General features: G+C 47.4%; 2 protein-coding genes and 1 long non-coding RNA gene across 4 annotated transcripts in view; 2 read left to right on the forward strand and 1 right to left on the reverse strand.

The window, feature by feature from the left end:
- Positions 1-1,048: 1,048 nt before the first annotated feature.
- LOC125153040 (uncharacterized) lies at positions 1,049-13,196 on the reverse strand. The gene is made up of 3 exons (XR_007147384.1): positions 12,886-13,196; positions 6,480-6,582; positions 1,049-1,768 (listed from the first exon to the last, which is right to left on the reverse strand). It is a non-coding gene; the product is annotated as an uncharacterized LOC125153040 (long non-coding RNA).
- AGRP (agouti related neuropeptide) lies at positions 10,388-12,683 on the forward strand. 2 transcript variants are annotated; one of them, XM_047835905.1, is made up of 6 exons: positions 10,388-10,518; positions 11,275-11,379; positions 11,591-11,756; positions 11,877-12,009; positions 12,196-12,281; positions 12,501-12,683. In XM_047835905.1, exons 4-6 carry the CDS (start codon positions 11,880-11,882, stop codon positions 12,681-12,683), a joined length of 399 nt encoding a protein of 132 aa, XP_047691861.1. In that variant the 5' UTR covers positions 10,388-10,518; positions 11,275-11,379; positions 11,591-11,756; positions 11,877-11,879. The 2 variants fall into 2 exon arrangements, with proteins under 2 accessions (XP_047691861.1, XP_047691862.1); XM_047835906.1 differs by lacking the exon at positions 11,275-11,379.
- Positions 13,197-13,446: 250 nt separating the features above from the next.
- ATP6V0D1 (ATPase H+ transporting V0 subunit d1) overlaps positions 13,447-17,963 on the forward strand; it is a 39,288-nt gene continuing 34,771 nt past the window's right edge. Inside the window, exon 1 of the mRNA XM_047835904.1 lies at positions 13,447-13,680. Coding sequence (XP_047691860.1) covers positions 13,551-13,680 — 130 coding nt within the window. The 5' untranslated portion in view covers positions 13,447-13,550. The remainder of the gene's footprint in view (positions 13,681-17,963) is intronic.

Consider the following 17,963-nt stretch of genomic DNA (forward strand, 5'->3'; position numbering starts at 1 on the left):
TGAACTACAAGGCCAATGTAGGGCTTGAACTCACAAGCCATGAGATCATGACCTGAGCTGGACAACTGAGTCACCCAGGCGCCCCAATGTTTATGTTTTATTAAAAACTAAAAGTAACCTTATCTTAACAACAGCTAGCCCCTCAAGGTCCTGAAAGCCTTGCTTCCTTATTCCTTAGAGACTTATGCTATCCCTAACCCCCACTAATTAAATAGTATATAAGTAGTTACTCCTCACAATCACAGTGCAGCTCTTTATGTCCATGGGTCCTGTCTCCACGCTATAATAAAATCACCTTTTTGCACCAAAAACATCTCAAGAATTCTTTCTTAGCTATTCACTCCAAACCCAAAACTTCAAAATTTCATAATTTCTTCAGGAACACGACAACCTGCATTAAGCTGAAGCTCCGGGCTTGCATATCTGCCTGGTGTCGATGACTTCCCCTTTCAGACCAAGCCTGCACTCCACATTTCCCCAGTACCTGAGTCCAAGTGTGGCTTTTAGTCTCCTCCTGTACCTTGCCAATGTTGAAATAGAGAACTGATTTTCTATACCTGTGTTTTTGAAAAAAAGGGTGACAATAAAAGAGAGGTTGTCCATCAACTGATGAATGGATAAAGAAATTGTGGTTTATATACACAATGGAATATTACGTGGCAATGAGAAAAAATGAAATATGGCCTTTTGTAGCAACGTGGATGGAACTGGAGAGTGTGATGCTAAGTGAAATAAGCCATACAGAGAAAGACAGATACCATATGGTTTCACTCTTATGTGGAACCTGAGAAACTTAACAGGAACCCATGGGGGAGGGGAAGGAAAAAAAAAAAAAAGAGGTTAGAATGGGAGAGAGCCAAAGCATAAGAGACTGTTAAAAACTGAGAACAAACTGAAGGCTGATGGGGGGTGGGAGGGAGGAGAGGGTGGGTGATGGGTATGGAGGAGGGCACCTTTTGGGATGAGCACTGGGTGTTGTATGGAAACCAATTTGTCAATAAATTTCATAAAAAAAAAATAAATAAATAAAATAAAAGAGAGGTCTAGGGGCCATATGCTTCAGGGAAAATGGGAGGAGGCATATTTTTTTGTGGAATTGAAGAAATTCCACAAAGCATTGTGTGCTATAATGTGATTAAAGTGAATCTGTGCTAAAAACAAAATTGACCCCAAGTGTCATTGTGTCTTAGCATCATGGCTGGGGGGCACTGGAATGTCAGACACCACTTGGCTCTGCCACTTACAAGCATGTGACCTCAGATAAGACTGTGACAATACTCAGATGCCTCTGCAATTTAAACCTCTCTCAACTCCTTGAATATCGAATATCGCCCAATTGCTATCCTACCAACAAAGCACCCTAAGCACATGACTTTCAAGGCTATGCTGAGGAAGAACGAGATTCCACACCAAAAGTCATTTTTTTTCTGGGCTGGGAATTTGCCCAAAGTCAACACCTGCCTAAACCAAAAGCCAAACCTGGCTCCCAAGGGTAGGTATTTGACCCTGACTTTGGCAGAAGGTGCTGGCTCATGTGACCCACTCTATCCTCAGGGCCTCTCCAGGGGCAAGGTCTCCGGAGATCAGAAGTTCTGTGGAAGTCACAAGCTGACCTTGGGGATGCTCAGGGCCTGTAAGGGTTCAGCAAAGGTCAAAGGAAGATAAGAAGAACTCACCGTGAGTGCTCCAGCCACAGCCTTCAGCACTAGATGCCAGCAGGACTTCCAGAGCCAGGACCAGGGAATTCTGGAACAAAGGTGACTCTCTCCTGTAGGATGTGATTGAGGAAGCAAGAGGCCTCAGAGACTCCTGAAAAGCCAGTTTGGGTCCACAGGGGAAACAAGTCTTAGAATGAAGCATTTACCACAAAAAATGTGGACAAGGGATACAAAGAAAATGAAGATATCAGTTGGGGAATGTGTTTAGCTGCAAGTAAGAGAACCTAAGAATAGCTTAAACAAATATTTGTTTCATGTTTGTCTCATGCAAGAAAATGTCAGGAGGTGGGCAGACCAGGGTTGGTATAATTGGTTTACATTTCCAGGAAGGCATGGTCTACTTTTCTCGCCTGCCGTCCTTAGCAACTTAGTCCATTCTCAAAATTGCTGTCTTCTGGTCACGAGTTGGCTGCTACAGTTCTAAGTATTACATTCACATTCTGGGCAGGAAGTCGAAAGGAAAAGAAGCAGAAAAGGGAGACACTTCTGCTGGGGAAGCAAAACTTTCCCAGAAGCCCTTAACATAAGTTTCATGGGTCACACTGTGTCCCAGGGACACCGTGAACACTTAGGGAATCCGAGGAAGTTAGTCTGTTTAACTAGGCACTGCTCCAAACAAAACTGGGCTTCTTTTGGGAGGAAAGGAGAATAGCTATTAGGAAGGCAACCAGCTGAGTCAGCCATACCAAGTCCTTATATAACCAAGAGGTCTGGTATCAAACCTCACCTGAAACCAGCCTCCTGGATTTTTTCAATTATATGAGCCAATACATTATTTTTATAATTTAAGACAATTTGAAACAAGCTTTCTGTTCATTACTACTGATATCTCACTGGTACTGTCTGTTTTCTCCCCCCTTTCACTATTTTTATTTTGTACCATAAACAACACCTGCTTTTCTTCACATTTATATAAATTTTCAGAAATCACTGCCTTTTCTCCTGGAGAAATAACCTACAGATAAAGAAGAAGTACAACATTGTGAAACTATGCAAATCCTTCAAGTCCACATCGTGAAGATAACCCCTAGAAACAGGGAAGAAGAAAATTGTCACAAGAGACGACACAAGCACATAAAAGGATAGCAAGCTAGAGAAGCAACTGTGTTCAATGCCACTGACCCAGACAGCAGGTACCCTTTTTCTCCTGGCACCGATGGCCACCACCTCAAAAAGATGATCTTTGGTCTATGGTCTGAAGCACTTTTTCAAATGACATAAGAGTTGCTTTGAGGAGAGGTGCAATGAGAAATGTTCAAGAATGAATAAGAATTGGGGCGCCCAGGTGGCTCATTCGGTTGAGCATCTGACTTCAGCTCAAATCATGATCTCGATGTTCATGGGTTTGAGCCCTGCACCAGGTTCTGTGTCTTCCTCTCTCTCTGCCCCTCCCCCACTTGCACTCTGTCTCTCTCTCTCTCAAAAAGAAATAAACATTAAAATTTTTTTTAGAGAAAGAATAAGGATCCTGTAAAGTCCAAAGTCAGGGAATATCCCCTAGTGAAAAGGACACCTGTGTAACTACCCCCAGACAAAGACACAAAACATTTCCAGCACTGCAGATATCTTCCTCATTCCTCTCCTTTGGTCGAAAATACTCCCAGAATTAACCACTGTTCAGAGTTCTGTCACCACTTTTACCGTTTTGCCTGGTTTAGAACGTCATATAAATGGAATCATAACCACATTCTCTCCTCTGTGGCTGGTGTCTTTCATCCAATATTACATCTGGGAGATTCATCCTTGTTATGTACAGCAGCTCATTCTCTTTTTATTGCTGTGCAATTTTCCTCTGTATGAATATACCATTATCTATTTTCCTGGTGTTGGATATTTGGATTGTTTCCAGTTTTTAGGTATCATGAATAAAGTTGCCGAGAACATTCTATACATGCATTTTAGTAGAAATCACAGTCAGTTTTCCTGGGTTTGTACCTAAGAGTGAACTTGCTGGGTCATAGATCAGGTGTAGTAGTTGTAGGAAATACTGCAGGTTTCCAGCTTACCTCTTACCAGTTCTAGTTACTGCATATCCTCACCAACATTTGGTTTTGTCATTGTTTTAAATTTTAGCCAATATAATTAGTGTATAATATCTCATTGTTTTATTTTTTAATCTTTTAAAAAATGTTTATTTATATTTGAGAGAGAGAGCAAGCAAGCAGGGAGGGGCAGGGAGAGAGAGAGAGAAAGAGAGAGAGAATCCCATGCAGGTTCCACACTGTCAGCACAGAGCCTCAAACTCATGAAACTGTGAGATCATGACCTGAGCCGAAACTGAGAGTCAGACGCTTAACCGGCTGAACCATCCAGGTGCCCCTTAAATATCTTTAATTAATAACCAGAAGTTCTTAATTTTATTTATTTTAAAATTTATTTATTTTGAGAGAGAGAGAGAGAGAGCGAGTGATTGGGGAAGGGCAGAGAGAAAGGGAGAGAGAGGATCCCAAGCAGGCTCTGTGCCATCAGCACAGAGCCCAATGTGGGGCTCAAACTCATGAACAGTGAGATTATGACCTGAGCCAAAACCAAGAGTCAGATGCTTAACAGGCTGAGTCACCCAGGAGCCCCCAGAAGTTCTTCATTAAAATTAATGAAGTCTAATTTATTAACCTTTGATGTTTAGAGCTTTCTGTGTCTTGTTTTTTTTAAATACTTTATTTTTCTTAAGTAGGCTCCCACATCCAACATGGGGCTTGAACTCATGACCCCAAGTTCAAGAGTTGCATACTCTACTAACTGAGCCAGCCAGGCACCCTCTTTGTGTCTTATTTAAGAAATCTTTGCCTACTTCAAGGTTATGAAAATAGTCTATGTTTTCTCTAGAAGTTTTACTAGTTTACCTTCACAATATGCTTATGATCCATCTCAAATTAATTTTTGTGAAGGCTTCAAGGTACAGGTAAAACAGTCACTTGCCCCAACACCATTTATTGGAACTATCTACCACTTCAGTAAGTTTGCATAATTTATTTTCAACCATTCTTCTTTTATTTTTTTTTAAATTTTGTTTAATGTTTATTCATTTGTTTTGAGAGAGACAGAGAGCAAGTGGGGGAGGGGCAGAGAGAGAGGAAGACACAGAATCCAAAGCAGGCTCCAGGCTCTGAGCTGTCAGCACAGAGCTCGATGTAGGGCTCACACCCACAAACCACAAGATTGTGACATGAGGTGAAGTTGGATGCTTAACTGACTGAGCCACCCAGGCACCCCGTCATTCTTCTTTTCTAATATATGCACTTACACATATGCATCTAATATATACACTTACAAATATGCATTGTTCTATGTGCATCCCATAGGTTTTGACATATCGTATTTCATCATTCAGTTTGAAACATTTTCTAGTTTCCCTTGTGATTTCTTCTTTGATTCATAGATTTAGAAATGTGTCCAAGAGCATAAGAACACTCAGCACAGCTCTGGCACCCAACTGAGCCCACAGCCTCATGGGGGCTGAGCTGAGCGTGGGTGGAGCAGCTGCTTGTTTTTGTCTGTGCAGCTCCTGGGAGCCCTGTGGGTGGGTGAACCGTTTCCACTGTCAAGAAGTGTGTGGGGAGACACATAGGGCAGCATGTCTGATAAACTCTTGGACGCAGCGCGTGCACGCACACACACACACACACACACACACGCGTGCGCGTGCGTGCACACACACACACACACACACACACAGAGACACACACACACACCATTCTTCTTCAGCTCTAAAATATGCCCTGGGCCATGCAAGGAAGAATGGAAAACAGGCCAGCCCCTTCTTAGCTAAATGATCAAAACTTAAGTCACTTAACCTGTAAGCCTATTTCCTAATCTATTAAAATGGGGAGAATGTGTATTTCAATGTTCTGCTGAGAGTTAAATGTATGGGATGGGAGTCCTGCTGTGGGTCATTGGATAAACTTAAAGCAGGTAAAGGGATAAGGTAGGGAGGAAAATTTGCTTCTATGCCAGATCCTGACACAAAGTTTGGCTTTGGCCAGAGTTGGGGAGGAGGACCTCTACCTAGGGCTTAGTGGACACAGTTTACTAGGGCCTACAGGGACAAAATTGGGACGTGGCCAGGGGGCTGCTGGTGGAGGGGCACCCTGTGAGCTCCTTCTCCCACACTGGGCTTGGGCTTGGTGCCTGGTAAGAGCTGTGCTCCAGGGGTTTAAGCTGCAAGGTTATCTTTCCATCCAATGTCCCCAGATGACTATTTCTCTCCAGAACTCAACCCCCTCCCAGCTCTATACCTCCACCTCCCAGGTCTTTGCAGCTGGAGGCAGAAAGGATGGGAAGGGGTAACAGCAGAAAGGAAGGGGTCCAGGAAGCCTGGGAGCCACTGCAGCTCTCAACTGCTTTCTCCAGCTGAACGTGGGCTCTCACCCTGAATCTGTCAAGCCAGGTACCAGCTCACCCCATACCCAGTGCCCTAGGCAGCATCTGCATGCCTACGACCAGAATTCCTGCAGTCTCTGTTCTTAGCTGCACAGAACTCTAATGGCAGAGATGAGCAGGTTGGAGAGCTCCTGGAGCTTTAGCAGAAAGAGTTAATTCCTAGGATAAGAGTCATTTCTAGGTAGCCCAGTGGTTCCTGTTGTGAAAACACCTTTGTTCCCGGGGCTTTAGCTGAGCCATTGAATATCCTCAGGGAGTTGGGTTGCTCCCTTCTATGGGGATAGATTAGAAACAATGCAGGGGACGTCTTGGGTGCCTCCTCCCCAGCCCAACAGTGCCATGCTTCTGCAAAGGGTTGGTGGGGACTCAAATTGCACTTACCCAGAGATCCTGTAATATTCAGGGGTTGTCTCATTACCCGGAATGGAACAAGCTCCTCACCACTTTGTGTGGGTTTCCTGTGAGTGTGGAGGCTGCCGTCTACCTGTTTGGACATGTTGACAGTGAGGAATCACCCTGAGGCAGAATGTAGAGTGCTGCATCACCTCCAAAACAGAATATTTCACACTGAAAAGCAGGACCTGGCAGGCAGGAGGAAGGACTGGCTACCTCTCCAGGCATCTGGGAGTGAACACTGTGGGTTGTAGATGTCTTAAGAGAGGACTGGGGTTGGAGTTTAAGGTGGTCTTTGCCATACCAGAGGGGCCTAAGCATCCAGACTGTAAGCCACATTCTATGAACCAGACTGGCTGGGCTTATTTGTCTTTGGCACCCCCGGGTCTTTGTGGAATTTCATCTAAACACCCCAGCCACAGCTCAGTTGTTCTGAGGACTCCAATAAAGGGCCCATTTCTAGCACTGAAGGGGAGGACTGTAGGAGGAGAGGGACAGAGAGTTAGAGCAAGGCCAGAGGGGAAGGGGTATCTCTGGGCCTGAGCCCCCTTATAGTCTGTCCACCAGCTGTCCCTGCACCTTGCTCTCCTCTCCCTTGGCGAGGCTCCAGCCTACGCTGTCACTGGCAACAGGAAAGCCCACAAAGCCTGTCTGATCCCAGAATCAGGAGCTTCAGTTCACCACAGCCTCTGACCTAGCCTTTAAGTCTAAAAGCCTTGTCATATGCCTTTCATGTAGCATGCACTCAATAAATAGTTCTTTTTTTTTTTTTTTTTTTTTTTTCAACGTTTATTTATTTTTGGGACAGAGAGAGACAGAGCATGAACGGGGGAGGGGCAGAGAGAGAGAGGGAGACACAGAATCGGAAACAGGCTCCAGGCTCTGAGCCATCAGCCCAGAGCCCGACGCGGGGCTCGAACCCACGGACCGTGAGATCGTGACCTGGCTGAAGTCGGACGCTTAACCGACTGCGCCACCCAGGCGCCCCAATAGTTCTTGAATGAATGGGAGAATGGCAAGTGCTGGCATTCAGCATTCCATGCAGCAAACATGACTCTCCTCTAGGAGCTCCTGATTATGGTGGGACCCCCTCCAGCTGAGGGCTCAAGACACCAGCCTGAAAAAACCCCCATCCATCCTCATTCCCCTCCCAGGATAAGATGCCTCCAGGCAACTACTGCCTTTTGGAAGTCCTGCAGGATCTGGTTTCCAGAAAAGTTGGATTGAGAGACCCAGTGGGTGCTCTGCTGCCCCCTGCTGGAAAAAGTAGGAACAGTGCCCGTGGAGGTGAGGACTACCTTACAGGAGGAAAAAGAGGAAAGGCAGGGTTCAAGTCCCCCTCCTTGTCCTTAAACGTGGACTCTGGCACATAGCAACCACATTCCCCTCTTTCTCCTCCCTGAAGACAGGTCTCCTATGTTTGGTCCCCAGCCTCACCAAGCAGGCTTTGCATCCCACCAGGTCTCCCAAATTCACCACCTAGAACATTTCTAGGACTTTTTGTCAACAAGCATTGTTCTGGGAACATCAGGCCAGTTCCTGACAAATAAAATCACCCACACAGTGTTTATAGTTATTAACAAATGAAATGGGCTCCCAAGGGGCATTTTACAGACTACTGATGTAGGCAACTGTGTTCATCAGGAGGAAAGATAAATGTAAGGATGGACAAAGCCAAGGAAAATAGAAAATAGGAGAAAGGCAGAAATTTAGTTGTAACAAAATTTGATAAATCAAGCCAAAGATTGGTTATTTGCAAAAACAAATAAAATTTGATAAGACAATGGAAATTTCACTTTAGATATAGGTATAGATATATACAAAGAGCTATGACAAGAAGCCCACAGAATTGTTTTGGGTCAATTCAGTGGTGGTCGGAGGGGGCCAGGTGACAGTGTTGGAAGGCATGAAGGCAGGGTGGGAAAGATATAAACCAATGTTGATCTCCTCCTCTGGATTCCAGTTGTGTGGCACAGGGTTGCTAGGCTCCTGTGGCTATGGTCTGAGCCTGTGTGCACTCACAGTAGTAGTACAATGTAGAGGTGGCTATAGATGGCTGCTGACTCACTCACTGATTGAATCAACTCTGGGATTCAGCTGGCTCCCTGACCCCAGGGGAGAGTCTACTGACTGCTTATCAGTCTGGGGTTCATCAGGCCAGAGTCAGTCTTGGAGCAAAGCCTGTACCAGTGTTAAGCTGTAGAACTAGGCAGCTTGGTAAACCATGTGCCAGTTATGGGTCCAGGAAACTTATATTGTCCCTTGCCTGGCTCCTTCCTTGATTCTTACTCAAGCTTCATGAATGAGTAAAGTTTCCTGTCCCAGAAAGCCTTCCCTAGCCAACTTCCTGCCCCTCCCTCAGCTGGGGTAGGTACCTTTCCTGGTCCCACATGCCCCTGGGGCATTCTTCTATCAACAAATTTATCCCACTGGGTTTTAAATAATTCCCTTTGTTTTTAATTAAAAAAATTTTTTAATGTTTATTTATTTTTGAGAGAGACAGAGACAAAGACAGAATGAGAGCAGGGGAGGGGCCGAGAGAGAGGGAGTTGCAGAAAGAATCCAAAGCAGGCTCCAGGCTCTGAGCTGTCAGCACAGAGGGGTTCGAATTCACATGAACTGTGAGATCATGACCTGAGCCAAAGTAAGACACTTAACTGACTGAGCCACCCAGGTGCCCCTTTTTTAATTAAAAAAAAAAAAAAATTAAAAAAAAATTTTTTTAAAACATTTATTTATTTTTGAGACAGAGAGAGACAGAGCATGAGGAGGGGAAGGGCAGAGAGAGAGGGAGATACAGAATCTGAAACAGGCTCCAGGCTCTGAGCTGCCAGCACAGAGCCTGACGTGGGGCTCAAACCCACGAACTGTGAGATCATGACCTGAGCCAAAGTGGGATGTTTAACTGAGCCACCCAGGTGCCCCCCCCCCTTTTCCTATTCTTAATTTTCTATTCTTAATTTTTTCCTATTCTTAATTAATATACAAGGGTAACAGTAATAGGTTAGCGAAGCCCATGTACTCATCACCCAATTTCAACAAATTATCAACTTGTGAAAAATTTGGTTTCATCTATATTGTATCTTGCTATTTCCCCCTACCTTCGATTATTTCATAACATTTTATCAGTAAATACTTCATTATGTTTCTCTAAAAGATAATAGTACTTTAAAAAATGGTATTGTAACCACAATACCATTATCACAACTAAAAAAATTAACAATTATTCCTTAACATCATCCAATGTCCAATGTTTATAATTTTCTCATCATTCTACTGTGTTTTGATAGTTGTTTTTCTCAACTGTCTCCCCCATTGGACCTGACTAGAGACCTGGGATGCCCTTAGGATTGCTTCAGTCCTTGTCCATCACTGTCCATGTCTTCACCTGCACACATCCAGGTGAAGACAGTCATCGCTCTATAGATGAGCAAAGACACTGAGGGGTGACCAACCTCCCCCTGTTGCCCCCTGGAACAGGAAGAACTATTCTCAGCATGGATGCTGACCAGGCTCAGACAAGTGCTCACAGCCCTTACCTCAACTCATCTAGGGCACCTTTCCAAAATCCACATGCAGTCCCTGCTCCCCACCACCAGCTCTTCAGCCACAATCTCCAAGGATGGGGCCAGGGGACAAGGTTTGGGGAATGTGCTTCAGGTATGTTTCATGCATTGCCCTTCTTGAGCTCCAAGTGGTCCCACCAAGATGGGGGCCTGATCTTGGTGCCTGATACCACTCTGAGAAGAGAAAGCCCTGGGGTAGACGACTGTGCCCAGCTGTAGCCTCTGGGAAATAAAGGTCAATGTCCGTTGCCAGGGAGGCCTTGACACCAGGTCAACTTTATGACAGAGTCACCAAAATAGCCAGTAGCATTGTCAGGGGGAGAAACGGGGTTGGCCCTTTGCTGGATTATCCAGGGACCAGCTCTTCATTGAGGCTTTCCCTCACTTCCTAGCCTCCTCCCTCTGGGCAGTAGTATGTGACTCTCCGAGCTCCTAGGACTGTTACCTTGTGTCAACCACAAGTGAGCCCAGTGCCAGCCCGATCCCAGAATAGACATCAGTGCCCATCTGTGAAAGGAACTGCCACAGCCCCACCATCTGCAGAGGGGTGCCTCCCCATGCAACCAAACCCCAAGAGTGATTGTTGGTGCTGAAGGCTAAGGCTGTCAGCTGATAATATATGGTTTACACCCGCTGTTGGGAGGACTTCCTCAGGCTTCATCCTGGGCAGAATAGCCTGCGTGAACCCAGATGGCAAACCCCAACAGCCTCTTCATCCTCCTACTGGCCCAGACCAGCTGTTTGTACAGTGAGGCCTTAAAGATGATTCAGCCTGTACCCCTTTCCCTGATGGGCAAGTGTATGTTAGAGGCCTCCAGAGGGGAGAGGGAAAGCAGAGGCAGGTGGGGTCCTTTGTGTTCTACCATCTTCACAAACGGGCAGTCCTCACCCTGGCCTCATGCTGATGAGACCAGGCGTGGGCACAGGCCTGACAAAGCAGGGCGGAAAGGAACAGCCATTAGCACTAATGAGACAGGCGGCCTGAAAGCTTTTTACTTTGAAGCTGCTTGCCCACCCAGGGAACAGTCCGTTCTGCCTCCTTGGCTTCCAGGAACCCCAGGCGGAAAAGGGTTTGGGAGAAGAAGCAAGGGTGGGGGTCTTGGAGAAGCTTGGAGGGACACGGGGGTGGGGGGGGGAGGACCAGGAATGGAGGCAGGAGGGTCTGGTTTTGGCTAAGTGGACTTCTCCCCTCCTTTTTCCCTCCAAAAAACCCCCAGGGTTCAGGTCTGCACCCCACTCTGGCCACTGGCTCATCACCCTCTTCAATGCCCTTGACCAAAATTCCTGGAAGCAAAGGAAACAACATGCCACACAGGGTCTGAGTGAGCATCTCCGGGGCCACAAATTAAATTAAGTTCTCAGGGCTGCCTGCCTTGTTATTGCTAATGGCTCCAGCCTGTCCAACCTCCCCATCCCTACCCAGGTCCCTGTCCTGCAGAAATTTTGGGGTTCTGGGCACCCTCTCTTGTTCCCAAATTTTGATTAGCACCTGGGGACCTCACCAAAAATTAGAGCTGGGCACCCCTCTTACAGAGCACCCAAAAACCCAGGTGTAGGGAGAGAGGCCTGAGCTATGCCCCCACCTTCATGCCCTGGCTGAAGGCAGCAGTCACGTGTGGGGCCTTCATTAGACCCTGACATATAAGCTGTGGGCTCAGGGTGGCCAGAAACTCTCCAGGCAAGGATCCAGCAAGCAGAGGTAAGTCCTCCGGTTGGGCAGAGACTCCTGCTCTTTGGGAGGTCTCTCTCTGGGGTAGGGCACCTGGAGGGTGCATCAAGGATGAGGAAGGACTAAGTGGTGGGTCTTCCTGATGGTCAGGTCATGCTGACTGCAGTGCTGCTGAGCTGGGCCCTGCTGCTGACACTTCCCCCTATGCAGGAAGCTCAGAGGGGCTTGGCCCCTCTGGAAGGCATCAGAAGGCCTGACCAGGCCCTGTTCCCAGAGCTTCCAGGTCAGTATGGGCAGGGGTGGAGCTGGGTGGAGCCTGGATATCTCTGGCCACAAATTATCCTGCTTGGTATGAGCCCTCCTTCCCCCTTTCCCATCCCAGACCTGGGAGGTGGGTGTTTTGTGCATGGGGGTGGGGGGTGTGTGCGGGGAGGCGGGCAGGGCTCTGGCCTCACATCATCTGTTCCAGGCCTGGGCCAGCAGCCTCCACTGAAACGGACAAGCGCAGAACAGTCCATAGAAGCTCTGCTACAGGAGGCTGAGGCCTTGACAGAGGTAATTGCTCAGGGAAAAGGGTGAGGCCACAGACCTTGGGAGGGGACATCAGGCAAACAATCATCCCCACTCTCCACCTCATGACACCCTCACCTGAGGTGATAATGCAGACCATTCTCTCCATGCTCCACTGCCATCCAGCCTGGACTGAGGTAGGTGAGATCCCTGCACCTGCCTTTGGAGGCCCATGCCTACATTCCTGCTCCCCAACTCCTGTAGGTACTAGATCCGGAGGGCCGCGAGCCACGCTCCCCGCGACGCTGTGTAAGGCTGCAGGAGTCCTGTCTGGGACACCAGGTATCGTGTTGCGACCCATGTGCCACATGCTACTGCCGTTTCTTCAACGCCTTCTGCTATTGCCGCAAGCTGGGTACTGCCACGATCCCCTGCAGCCGTACCTAGTGGGCCGACGCGGGGCCGAGGCTGGACAGGGGTAGCGAATAAAGGTTGGGACCAACCCCAAGGCTGTGGCGTTATTTCGAACGTGGCCGTCGGAGGAGGGAGGTCATGGAAGTCACAGCAGGGGTGGGGTTGCCGCCAAGCCAAGAAACCACACACACACACCTACCGCAGGGTCTAGGTTACCATCATCTGAATCACTTACATGCATGCTTTCATGGTGCCAGGCACAGCTGGGGAGCCAGAGAAGGGCCGGGCTCCAGCCTTCCATAATCTTGTACAATAAATGCGGGTGCAGCGCGCGGTGCACATAGGGCTGTAACTCCAGGCTGGCCAGTAAGCATTAGGCTCTAGGGTCGGCTTGCAGCTAACTGGACGTGCGACCCCAGCGAAGCCTGCCTTCTCCCCCCGCCGCCAACCGTAGTTCCTTTCGGGATAAGACTGACTCAACAGTCTGGAATATTTCCAAGCATAAGAACCACCGCTCACTCCCATCTTAACTCCTCCTGCCCCTTAGTGCCAGGTCTACCAGACCCAGGAAAGCTAGAGGGCCCACTCGAATCCTCGCGGCCACGTGCGCCACCACGCGGCCGGCCTCCGACACTCCAAGCAGGTCAAGCCCCGACGCGAGAGGCAAGCCAACCCTAGCCGCGCAGGCGCCAGAGGGCCCACACTTGCGCAATGCTTTCGTATGAAACCACCCGGAAGTCGGGCGCCACTAGGGCTCCGCCCCATTGTGGTCACGTGATACGTTCGCTCGTCACCTGACCTGCTTGACAGTCCGCTGCTGGCGCTGCGTCAGCTGATCTTGGAATCGTGCTGTCTGCCGGTCGATCGGGGTTCTCCGGTCTCGCCGCCCGCACCGCAGCCATGTCGTTCTTCCCGGAGCTTTACTTCAACGTGGACAATGGCTACTTGGAGGGACTGGTGCGCGGCTTGAAGGCCGGGGTGCTCAGCCAGGCGGACTACCTCAACCTGGTGCAGTGCGAGACGCTCGAGGGTGAGCCGCGGGGCCGGACGGCTGGGCCTTGAAAGGCCGGCAAGGAGACTAGCCCAGGCCTCAGGGTTCCGAGATCTGGGCGGGGAAGCCGGAGGCAGGGGTTCTCGAAGGGCCTAAGTGGTCTCGCTGGGAATCCAAGGGCCGATGGCGGGGGCCCCAGAAGGGAATCTGCCTCGACCTGCGGCTCCGCGCGGGCCCAAACGCAACCAAGTCTTTAAAAAGGAAAAACAGCGGTTAGCCTCCGTTTGGGGCAGCCTCTTCCCCCTTATACCTGCCGTGTAGTTTGGAAAAGAGGGTCTCTCGAGAGTGGTTGGTCGATGCGAGAGGTGTCCATCCAAACCTCTTTACTCTGACGTGGCCAGAGAACTGCCCCGTGGCAACGTTTAGGAAACCTAAGCGGAAAAGTCCTCCACTTCCCGCCTGACATACATCGAGGCATATTGGATCACTGTGTCTTAGTCCTGGTCGGCGGGGTGAGCCTTTCTGGGGAATCGCTGAGCCAACCTAGTGAGAGTTTCCTCCCATCCCCGAACCACTGGCTGTGCAGAGTCTTCTGAAGTCAGTGATTCGGAGAGCAAGAGGTGACCCTCCAAGTTCCTATACTTGTATTTGGCTAATAAATCCCACCTCCTCAGCAAGAAGGTTGCTCTTGGAACAAAAATTTTAAAAAGCACAAGAATGATGGGAAGATGAGTTCCCCTTTCTTCCACTCTCAACTGGTTTTGATTCCCCAAGGCACAGCTGCATCAGATTCACTGATTTAGAAGTGTCCCTGCGTCCCCACTTTCCCAGGTGATAGTGAAGGGCATTGTGGCTGGGATGTAAGTTCTCATTTCTGATCCTCAAGAGATAGCCTTGAGCAGAGGTACTGCTGGCCCCATGGTTGATAGCTGGAGGGGGAAGATGATTTACCATCCCGAGACACTTTTCTCATAAAAAACTTATTGAGGTTAAAAGACAATTCGATTTTTAAAAATCAGCTATTGTTTATCTTGCAAACTAGACCAGCAAAGTGAAAATAAATATCTTTAAATTTTAAAACTTATTGAAATTAAAATACAATAATTGTGGACTTTGTGATTTTAACATAAATATACAAGAAAAGCTGTTCCTCTCCCTTTTGAGAGTGGTGGTGGGACAGAGGGGAGAGCATTTCAGGGTGCTGGGTTGTAGGGGCCTGCCAGCCACCTGATTTTCCTCCCTGGGAAAAGGAGGAGAAATGAGGGAGGCTGCCAGGGGAAGGGCCTGACATACAGTTGGCATTCAATGTGAGTTTTGTGGACTGGCTGGGACTGGAAGGAGATCATTCTTTGCTTAAATCCGAAGGTGAACACCATTGATTACCAACTGGCATTTGGCAAACTTGTTCTTTTCTAGGCTTTCCTCACTCATGCTGTTGCCTGTCCTTCCTCTTTGTGTAGAGCTTCTGGGGGCATTGGGTTCCCATCTTCCCAACAGCCCCTTCCACCATTATCCTCCATAAATGTGTTAGGGCATTCTTCCTGCAGCACTGCTCAGCACATGGCCTGCCTTGTGGCATACCATCTAGATCTTTAGGGTCTCATTCAAGGATTCCCTTGCTCTTCCATACATACTCCTCTCCCTCACACAAGCCATTCCACCCTGAGACTCTTGGTGCGTATGGTGTGATGGACCCCAGGGGTGGACAAATTTGAGTTTGAATTCCAGCCCTGGTAATTACTGGATTACCTTAGACAAGTTATTTAACACCTCTGGGCCTTAGATTCTTCATCTGGTATATTATCATCAACTATTTCATAAGCTTTTACATGTGAACAAGCTTTTACATGTGAATATGAAGCCCAGCAACAAGCACAGAATATGTGCTGGATAAATGCTAGCTCTTGTTTCCACTACATTGCACCTGCCATTCCCTCTGTGTCCTTCTCATCTCCATGAAACCCAGTGATTCCCACTCTTCAAGGCCCAGCCCCAGTAGCACCCCATGTTAGAGCCTCTTTGTGGTCATGCTAGCCTAGAATGTTGTCCTCTACACCTAGTTACATTTCCTGTGGTTGTCTGTGCTCTTACCTAGAAGTTTCTCAACATTGAATTTGGGATTCTTGGGATCCTGTGTGTTGGAGATGCTCAAAACTTTCAGGGGCTGGGGATAACCAGAAACAGGAGTGACCAGAAACCCCATTATCCTCTGCATAAAGTTCTTCTCTTCTTCTGAAGTTGATACCAGCGGACTTTGTTGCTGGGTGTTTTTGCCTTCCTATCTCCAGGGGAAAGAAGAGAGGGGAGGGGAGACTAACAAAGCTTTTGGTCCTTAGTGAGATCAGTAGGTATGTCCTGAAGTGACGAGGTTTCCAAAGAATCTGCATCAGGTGTTGGACAGTTCCCAGAAGGCACAGGGCATTGGGCAGAGGGTAAGTGCATACCCTCCACCATACCCTAGCCTTCCTCCCTGGATTCCACTCCATCAGGGCCTCTGCTACTGATCTCTTCTGCTAGAACTCAGTCTCTTAGGACCTCTGAAGCTCATATGGTCTCCATTGTCCATCTTGCTTGATAGTCTATACTCAGAGGTAGGGGAAAGAACCCGGAGAGGTCCTATCTTTTTGGTGAACTTAGGGAGCAGAGTTGGTTGGTCTCAAAAGCACTTTTTAACTCTGAGTGTTTCTAGATATGTATAGAACCTTCTGGGAGCTGAGTCTTGTGCTGGGAATTTTGGGGAAGAGGAGGTGGATCAGAGATACACAAAGAGAAATCATACAGTATTACTTTGAATGTTTTCATTTGTTCAGCATATACTTACGAAGCACATATTTTATGCCAGGTACTGTGATAGGGGCTGAGATATTTTGCGGCATGATATTCTCCTGACCTTCATAGTCTGGGGATGGAGGTCAGTGGGGGCAGGGGGAAGATATTAAGAGATCAGTATTGCATAGAAGTTACAAATGTAGTTTTACTACTTCATGGCTCTGTGGCCATGTAACATCTCTATCCAGAGTTTTATCATGTGTAAAATGGTATTAATAATGGCACCTACTTCATGGCCTGGTTATGAAGGTTAAACAAGATAATTCATATAAAGCCCTTAGCATGAACTTGGCACATGGTAAGTGCTGAGTCAGTGTGTTAGCTACTGTTATTATTTTATTTTTTAAAAAGTTTTATTTATTTAAGTAATCTCTACATGCTGCATGAGGCTCGAACTCATGACCCTGAGATCAAGAGTCACATGCTCTTCTGACTGAGCCAGCTAAGTACCCCTGTTAATGATATTTTAAAGTGAAGTAAATATATAATTACATATTGAAGACAATACCCATGAAAGTGACAGTGGAGAAGTGATAGAGAATCACAAGGGAACTTTATTTAGAGAGTGTGGCGGCTTAAGGCCCTGCTGAGATAAGGATATTTGAGCTCAGATGTGAACAATGAGAAGGAGCCAGCCATGCAGAGAGCTGGGGGGAAGAGCATTTCAGGCAGAGAGACCAGCATGTCAAGGCAGAAATTGTTGCGCCGGACAGAGGGACCAAAAGAAGCCCTGGGTGGCAGATTGTGGGGGACAAGGGTACAAATCTTTTGGGAACCCAGACCCTTGTTTTGAAAAAGAGGCTTAGCCCAGGGGAGGAAGCCTCTGACTCCTTAGCATCGACTGTGGGAGCAGATACTGATGGTATGGAGCACCACCTTCCACAAAGGCCTACCAAATTTTGGGTTGTATGATGTATTTCGGACGTTAGGAGCATATATAGTGTTCCTTCAATGTTCAAATGTTTGTTTGCTCATTCAAGAAACACTTCCTGAAGGCCTACTGTGTGCCAGCCCCTGGGCCATATAAACAAGCCAAGCAGCTATTCCAGGCATTATAATAGTTCTGAACCTGAACTCTTAGCTTTGACCTTAGGTTCAGCCTAAGAGCATTGGTGTTAATTTGTCTGTCTGGATGTGGGAAATTCAGGTGTGAGCGAGGCTCCAGTTCTGGCCTCTGGAGTTTCTCCCTTCCTCTTTTCCCTTTAAAACTATTTACTATGGATATTGTCAAACATCTACAAACTAGAAGGAATAGTAGAATGAACCCATAAGTAATAATCATAAACTGCAACCAATGATCGATTCTTGTCATCATGACAGTTATCAGTCTTGTTTCAATAATAGCTCTACTTGCTCCCTAACTCCTAAATTATTTTGCAGTAAATCCAAGACAACAAATCATTTCAGTTGTAAATATTTCAATATCTCTGAAGAAGGTCGTGACTAATTTTTTAAAAAACCCTGCAACACTATTATTCTTCCTGTAAAAGAAA

This window comes from Prionailurus viverrinus, chromosome E2, assembly GCF_022837055.1.
Source record: "Prionailurus viverrinus isolate Anna chromosome E2, UM_Priviv_1.0, whole genome shotgun sequence".
NCBI classification, from domain to species: domain Eukaryota; kingdom Metazoa; phylum Chordata; class Mammalia; order Carnivora; family Felidae; genus Prionailurus; species Prionailurus viverrinus.